Here is a 9,917-nt window from a genome sequence, read left to right as displayed (position 1 = left end):
ACTCATGGGGCAGCAGGGTGGCCCCTGAGTTAGGGAGATGGCCGAAAGCCACCCCAAGAGGTCTGAGATCAGGGGTACAAAGCTGTGCCCCAAATAGGAGTGGAAAGAGAGGAAAAGTAACCAGAATTCTTCCAACGGCCATTAGAAAAAACTCAGCAACTCTTGCCTTTGTCTCTGACCCTGAGTTGTTTGAGGGACAGGGTTCTGGGGCTGGCCGGACATGGAGGGAAGGCCAGGTGTGCTTCCTGGAGAGCTGCTTCGGAGTCCCTGAGGCCAGTGGCCCCCGGCCCCTCCCGACTGCCCAGGAACAGGGTGGGGCTCAGCAGAAGGAAGAAGTATTAAAGCCGCAGTCGGCGCTCCTGTGGCAGCCAGACAGGAAGCCTCTGCCAGCTCAGCACCAGGGTTCGGTAACATACCCGCTCCCGCCCTGAGGAACCTGTGGAGTCCAACACTCACAGTACGACCCAGGCCAAGGCTCTGACCAGTCAGAGCTGTCTCTTCACCTGGACTCACGCTACTGAGGCAGGAAACTTCACAGTCCACGTTAACTGAAGAAACTACTCCTTCACAGAGAACTTCCTCTTCCTCCCCAAACTGTCTGGATGACGCTCTGGGCCAAGCTCAGCCCTCACAGCCCTGATGTGAGCCGGGGAGCTATGATAGAAGGCACCCTTCTGCCTCTGTGCCTGCTCTGACCACAGCCCCTGTGTGGGCCCTCCAAGTCTCAGCCCCTGGGGCCCAGGCCCGGCTCCATCCTGAGAGAGAACCTTCCCTGGAGCCTGTCCAACTCTGCCTCTCTCTAGAGGAGCAAGCAGAAGCCTCAGTAGCTTAGGCTCAGCAGCCTGGAACCGTTAAGTCTAAATGCACTGGCCTTGGCCTAAGAGTCACACAGAAACATTATGGTCTCACAGCAGGAATACCCATCTTGTTTCTTTTAAAAAATAAATATTTGAGCATCTTTCCCTCCAAAATCACAAAATATCCCACGTGAGTCAAGCCAAGGTTAAGTCCACCAACCATGAATGAAAACCCCACCCTGGAGCTGCTGTACTGGGCGGGTGGGCAGGGGAGTGGTCTCCTGGCCCTCAGTCCCCCTTGGTGATGAGATCCTCGATGTAGGCATCCAGCTCATCGTCTGTGTTGATGTCTATATCCTGGAACAGAACAGGGCGGGAGTCAGCCAGGGCCAGAAAGCAGGGGTGGGGTGTGGCGGGCGGGGCCGCATCCCCTCTTCCGTCAGACTTCTGTCCTGTCTCGCTCACACTCCCACCCCCAGCTGTGTGCTCAGATGTTGCCTGGACTGATTCCTGCCCTGCCTCTAGCTCCAAGTCCCCGCTCGCCTCAGACACACTGCGCCCACTGCTCACATCAGCACCATGTCCAGACCACCACTGTCTTGTACCCAGTCGACGTGGGAATCTCCTCGCCAGGTTCCCTGGTTCTATCTTCCACCCCTCCAACCAACCAGAGTGTCTTACATGAAACTAAGCCATGCCAATGACTCTCCACTGCCCCACCCCTCCGCTCCCCATGTTCCCGTGCTCCCTCTTTGCACGGTCAGTTTCCAGTCTCAGCTCAAACAGCACCACCTCAGAGGCCGCCCGTCCACCCCAGTGGAGTGCCCTTTCCCAGTGCTCTGCCACTGCCCACCATCAGCTCACTCCGCCAGACCGTGTTTGAGACCAGGGGCCTCACGTGGCCCATCCTGCGCTCCCCAGACGCCAGGACAGGCCCTGGTACTGATGGCTAGACGAAAGACACCCTCAGGGGCACGCTCCACTTCTCAACTACCTGATCCCATCTGAGCATCGTCTACAAAGGCAACAACTTTGTTTTAAAGCTTGGGGGATTCTCTAAAGTAGGCTGCACATCACAATGTAGACAAGGGGCAGTCAGGCTGCTGGGCCTGCTGGGAGGAGGTCCAGGCAGCCCCCCCACCCCAAGCCCTGTGGTCGGGATGCTCTGCAGCCAGGCTGGAAGATTCCAGTGCGTTAACAGGGCCGTGAGAAGGGAGCCGAAGGTGCCTGCCCCTGCCCTGGGGCCAGGTGGTGCAGCTGCGTGGGAGGGCTGTCTGGCTCACCTCCTGCACCTTTTGCAGGAGTGCCACAATGTTGGTCCTCAGCTTCTGCAGCTTTTCCTCAGTTTCGCGGAGCTTCCTTTCAGAAGTGCGCAGGCTCTCCTCGGAGGCCTTGGCCCGCGAGTCAGCACGGCTCTGGTAGGAATGGCACAGGTTCTGCAGTCCCACTTCGTACTGCTTGAAGTACTCTTTCTACAGGAGGAAGCCAGGGGAGAGGTGGCTAGAGTCCGAGGCCTCCCCAGGCCCTTCAACATGGACACGGGTACACACAAGGGCATTTAAAGACATCTCACATACAGGGGTGAGCGGTCTCCCTAGGCCCACCAGGGAAGACCTAACGCCTCTGTCATGGCACTGCCGCAGGACAAGGGCAGTCCTGCAGGTACAGCGCTCAGCAAAGTGCTCTGGGAACACAGGACACGGGTACGCACCACTCCAGGTGGCTCTCCCACTCACCCGACCAACCCCAGACATCCCTCAGCAATCCACTTGCAAGTCCCACCAGCGATGCCAGGGCGAGAGTGGTTCTGCTTCACAAATTCATCAAGGGCTTACCACGAGCAGCTATGTCAAGATTTGTGTAGTAGGTATTTTTGCAATATAAGAACTTTTTACTATTCCCCCAGAAGGACCTGAAAACCCCAAGAGGCGGAATAGCCCCTCTGTCCATCCTTCCTTCTTTCCTTTCTCTTGCTCTTTTTTTTGTGTGTGTGTGATACTAGGGATTGAACCCAGGGGGCATTCTGTCTCCGAGCCACACCCTCAGCTCTTTTTGTTTTTGAAACAGGGTCTTGCTAGGTTGCTAAAAAAGTCTCGCCAAGTTGCTGAGGTTGTCCTTGAACCTATGACCCTCCTGTCTCAGCCTACCAAGTACTAGGATTACAGGTGTGAGCCATGACACTCAGCTAAAGGTAATAGTTATTGTTAATCAGTTTGTAAAGTCAGGTGGCTTTTCAAACTTTGAAAAGTCAGAGAAATATTTGTTTTAAATAAAATGTTACAGTGAATCTCAGTGTAATAATAACACAAATTAGTATCTAAGTTTATTTCTTTTTTTGTGTGTGTGTGGGGGTACTGGGCATTGAACCAGGGCTACCTCTGGGCCACACCCCCAGTGCTATTTTATTTTTGTTTTGAAACAGGGTCTCAGCAGCTTGATGAGAGTCTCACTACTTGCTGGGGCTGTCCTCTAAGCTGTGATCCTCCTGTCTCAGCCTCCCAAGTACTGGGATTAAAAGTGTGTGCCACCATGCCTGGCTAAGTTTGTTTTCTAAGCTCAAATTTATAATATCATTTACTCAGAATTCACCACAAGAATGAGGAAGCCATTTTGATTAACAGAAACACAGCCTCTGCAGTCTGGCCACCTCCTGCATTTGGTCACTTCTATAAAGGCGCACGAGCGCCGACTCATCATAGGGGGCCGCTGCTGTTTTAAAAACTGTTCCCAACAAGTATTTAACTGGATCACCTTACAATCTACACTAGTATGTCTTAAAACAAGATAGCAAGAAAAACTTCATGTTCTGCACACTAAAAATAGTTACCTTGGCAGCACAAAATAGAACAACCGAGCCAGCTTCAAAGCATTAAAATCCAGTGAACAATGTCTTGAGAGCAGCCATGATTTAGACCAGTTTGGGGGGAGGTTCCTAGGGATTAAACCCAGGGGGGCGTCTACTTCTGACACGTCCCTCTTAATTTCTTAAATTCTGAAATACTGGAAGTGCTTGTATTACAGCGTATGCCACAGTGCCCAGTTTATACTAGTTTTTTTTTTTTTTTTTAAAGCACTGGAGATTAAACCTAAAGGCATTCATTCTACACCTTCTGAGCTAAACCCCAGCCCTATTTTATTTATTTGGAAAGAGGGTCTCACTAAATTGTGGAGGGCCTTGCTAAGTTGTTGAGGCTGGCTTTGAATCTGTGATCCTCCTGTCTCAGCCTCCCAAGTACTGGGATTACAAGTGTGCATCACCATACCTGGCTCTAATTTTTTTTGTGGTACTGGGATTCCTGGAAACTCTTCTACCACCGGGCTACACTCCCAGACCTATTTTATACTTTTTATTTGGAAACAGGATCTCGTAAGCCAGCACGGCTGGCTTCGAACCTGCATGATCCTCCTGTCTCCGCCTCCCAAGCACAGGGATTACAAGCGTGCACCACCAGGCCTGGCTAATATTTTTTCTTTTTTTTTAATTTTTAACTTTTAATTTTTGTAAGTGGAACATATTGAGAGTGGTATACATTTACACTGTGCTTCATGCCCTTCGCCCTCCCTTTCCCTCCCCCCCCAATAGAGAGTGTCCAGGTTAACCATGTTGTATTTATGCTATTACACATATTCGTATGTAGCTCCTCCACTGAACAACCTCAGCTTTCTTCCTCTCCTATTCTTCCGTTCAAGCTTTGCTGAGATTTCCCCTCCATCATCTGGAGTCTCTCTGGTATTACCACTACTCCCTAGCTTGGCACAACAACAGGCAGACTGACCAGTGGAACAGAATAGAAGATACAGAAACAAACCCACACATCTATAGTCAATTTATCTTTGACAAAGGGGCCAAACTCCTAAGCTGAAGAAAAGACAGCCTGCTGCAGACTCTCTTACTGCTCACTGTGAGGCCCAGGAGGGGCCTGCTAGCGGAGGTGGCAATCAACAGTGCTGGGCTACAGAAGTCCGGTGCTTCTGTCCACACACAAGCTTCTTTCTGCCCCCTCCCAGGACCAGGCTGTAGGCACTTTGAATCTGAGCTCTTTGCTGTTACTTGGGAGAGGTTTATTTCCTCTGCTGGAGCAGAAGAGAAGGGATGTACTGTTACACAACATCAACCAGGCCTGCAGTCCTCATCCAGGAGAGACTCTGAGCTTAGCAAGCTTGGTGAGGGGCAGCTGAGCTGAAGTCTTGCATGCCAAAGTCCTATCTAGTTAAACCACTTTTCCCGCACAACATCAAGTCTCCTCTTCCCTCCTCTCAGCAGAAGGAAGGGGTGCTTACTGAGGCGGGGCAGGAGGCTGAGAGCTGGCACTCGGACTACTCACAAGCAGGGGCGGGCAGGGAGAGGAGGAAGTGCAAGGTGGGGCCAGACTCACCAGGGGGAAAGAGATCAGCTCATCTGAATTCATAGCACTCAGCTCCTTCTTGGAGATGGGGAAACTTGGAGGCAGGAAATACCGTAAGCAATTCCTAAGAAAGAGAAGGTGAGAATAAGAACTCAAAATGGCTTGGAAGGCTGCAGAGCTGCTGCCAGCTCAGAGCAGGAAGACAAAAATAACATGTACCGGAGAATCTGGACCAACAGGTCAATCGTCTCGTGGCTGGTGCTCGGGGCGGTGGTGTCTGGCTCGATGCGGACGCAGTCAGAAGTGGAGGGCTCTGTGGTGGTGGCTGCAGCCTGCGGGGCCTCCACGACCTCCTCCTCCTCCCCGCCCTCCTGCTGGGTGTCAGGGCTCTGGTACTCTGGAGAAGGCGGCTTCATCAGCCGCACGTCTTCGCTGCCTTTTTCCACCCTATGTGGGACACAGGGCTTGTGTCTTGTCTGTCCTTGGCTCCCACAATAGACTGCATAGGAGGGCAGGAACCCCCCGCTCCGGCCTCCCCGAGGGGACATTACCAGCAGTCACAATAGACTGCATAGGAGGGCAGGAACCCCCACTCCGGCCTCCCCGAGGGGACATTACCAGCGGTCTCTTGGAGTTGTGTCTGTGGGCACATAGTCAAACTTCACCTTCCATCGCACCACCGTCTTGCCCACCTCCACAGCGGTGACACGGCCTGTGTACCACTCCCTGTTCACACGCACCTCCACGTGCAGCCCTTTATCTGAGAACCCACACAGAGGTGAGAATCAGACAACTAGATTGACGTCTCTCACTAAGCCAGAACCACCCTGAGAAAGGTAAGTCACCCAGGCCTGGAACACAGAGCCCTAGATGTGGCCCTCACTGCCCCTCGTCGACTCTTTCCTGTCACAGGGTGCTAAAAGCAGAGGGATGAGTGACTACCCATGGGGAACACGTTAAAGTAACCATGAGGCCCGGTGGTGGCACACGATTGTAATCCCAGCATTCAGGAGGCGGAGACTGGAAGATCGCAGTTTGTGCACAGCCTCAGCTATTTATGCCCTTCACAACTCAGTGAGACCATTTCAAAAAATAAAAAGACTAAAAAATTTGGACTGGGGGTATAGCTAGGGTTTCATCTCCAGTGCTGGAAAAAAAAAAAGCAAGAAAAAAAAAAAAAGCAAGCATGACACAGGACTAGGGCTGGGGATGTAGCTGAGTAACAGAGCACTTGCCTAGCACATGAGGCCCTGAGTTCAAACCCAGTACCATACATATGTGCATGTGTGCACGAACTCACAGGCAAAAAAAAAAAAACCACCCAGGGAAGCTGGGCTTAGTGGCCCATACTTGTAATCTCAGTACTTGGGAGGTTTGAGAATAGCCTTAGAATGTAGTGAGACTCATCAATCTAGCGAGAATCTGTTTAGAAAAAAAAAAAAAGTGGGGGGGGGTGGCACACACTTGAAATCTCAATATTTGGGAGGCTGGGACAGGTGAGACAGGAAGACTGCAGATGGAGGTCAGCTTCAGTGAGTAGTAAGACTCATCAACCTAGTGAGACCTTGCTTAAAGAAAAACAGGGCGAAGGGTGTAGCTGGGAAACAGAGGGCCCTGGGTTCGATCCCCAGTACCACAGAACAAACCACTGAGGGAAGCTATCTTCAGAGTGCTCCTCGGGACTCAACGTCAATACACTGTCGTACCATGCCCAGGCCAAAGAGGCTCCCAGCCTCCAGGGTTAAACTGCTGCTGGGGAAGGTTCTACTTCCACTCAGGGGCGGCAGCCCCCCAAACTCACCTTTCTGAGCCCTCTTAACGTCAAGCGGATCTTCCTCCCCACCACTGTCAGAGAGCTGCAAGGAGAAGAGCCTGTTGGAGCCACCCCACCGCGAGGACAGAAGACAGACGTCATTCTGCTCTGAAGAGCAGACTTTCGTGTACTGGCAGCTATCTGGTCATGGCTAACACCTTCTCATCATCTTAGGCTGCGGTTTACATGATTCTCTAAATTCACTGCTTACGTACCTACCCCTCTGCCATCTTTATAGACAAGACAACAGGTAAGGGTCAGGAGGTGAGACAGGGAAGCAGTGCTCCTGGCTCCCGCCAATCCCACATGAGCACCAGTGTCACTCAAGATCCCACCCGGCTCTGTGCAAGCAGTCCCCTGGTGACTCCGAGTTCCTAGGAGCTCATCGAGGCCCGTGCACGACCTGGCTCATGAACACAGAGCTGGACCACGCTGCAGGGCAGGTGGGGGCTGCAGCTGGGTAGGGAGGCTCCGAGAACTGACCACCTACCTCAATTGATTCCTTCTTTTCTTCCTTCACAGCAAATTTGCCCCGCTTGCACCTCTCCTTCCTCCTGTCCACCTCTTCCTCAGCTTCCTCCTCATCAGAAACGCCAAGACTCCGCTTCCGACCAGTAGTAGCCTATAGCAGGAAGAAAACGGGAAGGTGCGGGGCCTGTTCAGCCCGAGGCACAGGAAGACTTCCCACAGCTCAAAGGCGCTGCTCAGAGCAGGGTTTGTACTCCTGTCCTTCCCCATCTGACACTGCTCAGTACATACAAAGCATGAGCCATGAGGACCTTTACTCAAAGCTGTCGTGGGAGAAGCCTCTCAGTTCTCTCTGCTTAGCCTGCCTGGCCAGCCGGCTGTGACCTCCTTGATACACTACCACTCCTGCTAATGCCATCTGTTACCAGGGCACTGACCTACACCCACAGTGAGAATCCAGTGCAGGTGATTCAAATTTGTGGCAGACCACAGGTGAAGGGAACACTCCGGAGCTCCGTGGACAGGACTGATGTGCTCTGTGCCCAGAACAAGTCCCTCCTCGCCACAGAGCCAAGAAAAAGCTTTAGACCGGGTGATCTTCCCTCAGCTCCTCTCTAAGCATTGATGTGTGCAATTCCATTCACTGGACGGACAGGGGGTCAGAGAGGCCCAAGTATCTTACCGGGGAGAGTTTAACAGGCGGCTCTGGCTTCTTGACCACTGGAGTCCTGGAGGCTCTGGGGGCAGGAACCTCCCGAGGGCTCTTGGAGTTGGACAGTAGTGACGGTGACGGTGGCTGCGCTGGAGGAGCAGGCCGGGGTGCAGTCTTGACCACAGTGTTCGCAGGCTTTCTGGGTGCCTCTGGTGTCTGGAGCGGCCTGGAGGTACTGCCTTCTACCCGGGCTGCCACAACAGGAGGCTTTGGGGGGCTGCTGATGACAGGAGCCTTTCGGGCTTGGCTGGCTGGCCTGGGAGCTTGCGTGGAAGGGGGTCTACTCGGAGCATTCTTAATCACAGCAGGTAGAGGTGGCGATCGAGGGCGCTGTCTCCGCACAGGTTCCTTAAAAGAAGCCCAGCGAGAGTGAAAACACTGAGCCTAGCCCAAGACACCGAGGAGGAGCCCTCCCAGGGCCCTGGGCTTCACCTCAGCAGAAGGTCTGGTGGTCACTTCCAAGGGTAATTTCTTCAGGTCAGCCTGGGAACGGATGGGTGTGGTTTTCTGCAAGACAAACATGGTAATGAATGTTAGCTGATCTTGGTATGTTCAAGTGAACTCTTTGAATTCAATGTGTCTGGGACAGAAAAAAAACAAAACAAAACAAAAAAAAACTAGACCACAGTCCTAGTCCTGCAGCCCTTCTACTATCACGGGGTAGACAATAAACATCACACCACCAGCAAGTTATAGGGTACTATGATGACCCATCCCGCAACTGAGAGACTGGGAAAAAGTGCCAATGGACTGAATTTCTGGAAAAGGAGCCAAAAAGGGCAGGAAAGGCTTAAAAGATGAGTGAAATGTGGATGAAGCCAGAGAAGACAGGAGAGATTCAGCAGACACGGAGGCACACATAAAACATTTCGAGTTAATGAGTGCGCTGTACAGACACAGAAGATAGAGAGGAAATACTGTGTAATAAAAAAATATGGACGAATCAAGAGAGAAATAAAAATATAAGTAGCCAGCAATTCTAAAAGAAAACTAAGTGGCCCAATACTTGAGAGGCTCAGACAGGAGGATCACAGATTCGAGGCCAGCCTCAGCAACTCAAAGTAAGAACTTTTCATAACACAAAACAAAAAGGGCTAGGGGTGTAGCTAAGAGGTAGAAAACCCTGGGTTCAATCCTCAGTACCTAAAGAAAAAAAGACACTTAAATGGACATAGGAAACACTATCCAATATTTAAAATACAAAGGAAATTAAAGTAAGATGCTTATCTTTGCCTGTCAAATCTGCAAAAACATTTAAAAGCAATACTCAATTGATATAACGAGTTAATATATGTTCTGGAGGGTAATTTGAGAAGAGCTATAAAAAAAAGCCATTTTTCTTCTCAAACTCAATTTCACTTCTAGAAAATTAACAAGAAAAAACTATGTGCTATATATGTGAAGATATATAAAATACACATATGGCATGACTGCTGCATTTCTATTAAAATATGTAATTGTGTGTGGTATTTCATGAAAAGCTGGATAGTGGTGATTATTTCTAAGAAAAGATATTTCCTGAAGTTTTTCTACATTCTGAATAAAATGGACACTACGGAGTGTGTGTGTGTGTGTGTGTGTGTGTGTGTTATTAGGGGTTAAATCCGGGGGCATTCTACCTCTGACTACTCCGAGTCATATTTTATTTTTGAAACAGGGCCTCTAAAGTTAGCATGTGCTGGCCTTGAACCTGCCATCCCTGACTCAACTTCCCAAGTACTGGGACCACAACATGTGCCGCCATATTTTTCTAAAGAATAAGCAAGGCACACTTGAAAACA

General features: G+C 51.0%; 1 protein-coding gene across 3 annotated transcripts in view; it reads right to left on the bottom strand.

Annotated features, from left to right (window-relative positions):
- Positions 1-1,085: 1,085 nt before the first annotated feature.
- Positions 1,086-9,917, bottom strand: part of MORC2 (MORC family CW-type zinc finger 2) — a gene marked incomplete at both ends in the record, with an annotated part of 42,370 nt that continues 33,538 nt past the window's right edge. Inside the window, 9 exons of one of the 3 annotated variants that reach the window (XM_080717998.1) lie at positions 1,086-1,154; positions 2,081-2,269; positions 5,174-5,267; positions 5,363-5,590; positions 5,762-5,903; positions 6,945-7,015; positions 7,436-7,578; positions 8,107-8,484; positions 8,569-8,643. In XM_080717998.1, the coding sequence (XP_080574124.1) occupies positions 1,086-1,154; positions 2,081-2,269; positions 5,174-5,267; positions 5,363-5,590; positions 5,762-5,903; positions 6,945-7,015; positions 7,436-7,578; positions 8,107-8,484; positions 8,569-8,643 (1,389 nt within the window). The remainder of the gene's footprint in view (positions 1,155-2,080; positions 2,270-5,173; positions 5,268-5,362; positions 5,591-5,761; positions 5,904-6,944; positions 7,016-7,435; positions 7,579-8,106; positions 8,485-8,568; positions 8,644-9,917) is intronic. The other 2 variants (XM_080717999.1, XM_080718000.1) reach the window with 2 other exon arrangements.

Source organism: Muscardinus avellanarius (assembly GCF_963383645.1).
Source record: "Muscardinus avellanarius genome assembly, chromosome: 21".
In the NCBI taxonomy this organism is placed as follows: Eukaryota; Metazoa; Chordata; class Mammalia; order Rodentia; family Gliridae; genus Muscardinus; species Muscardinus avellanarius.
This window is presented reverse-complemented; position numbering and strand designations above follow the sequence as displayed.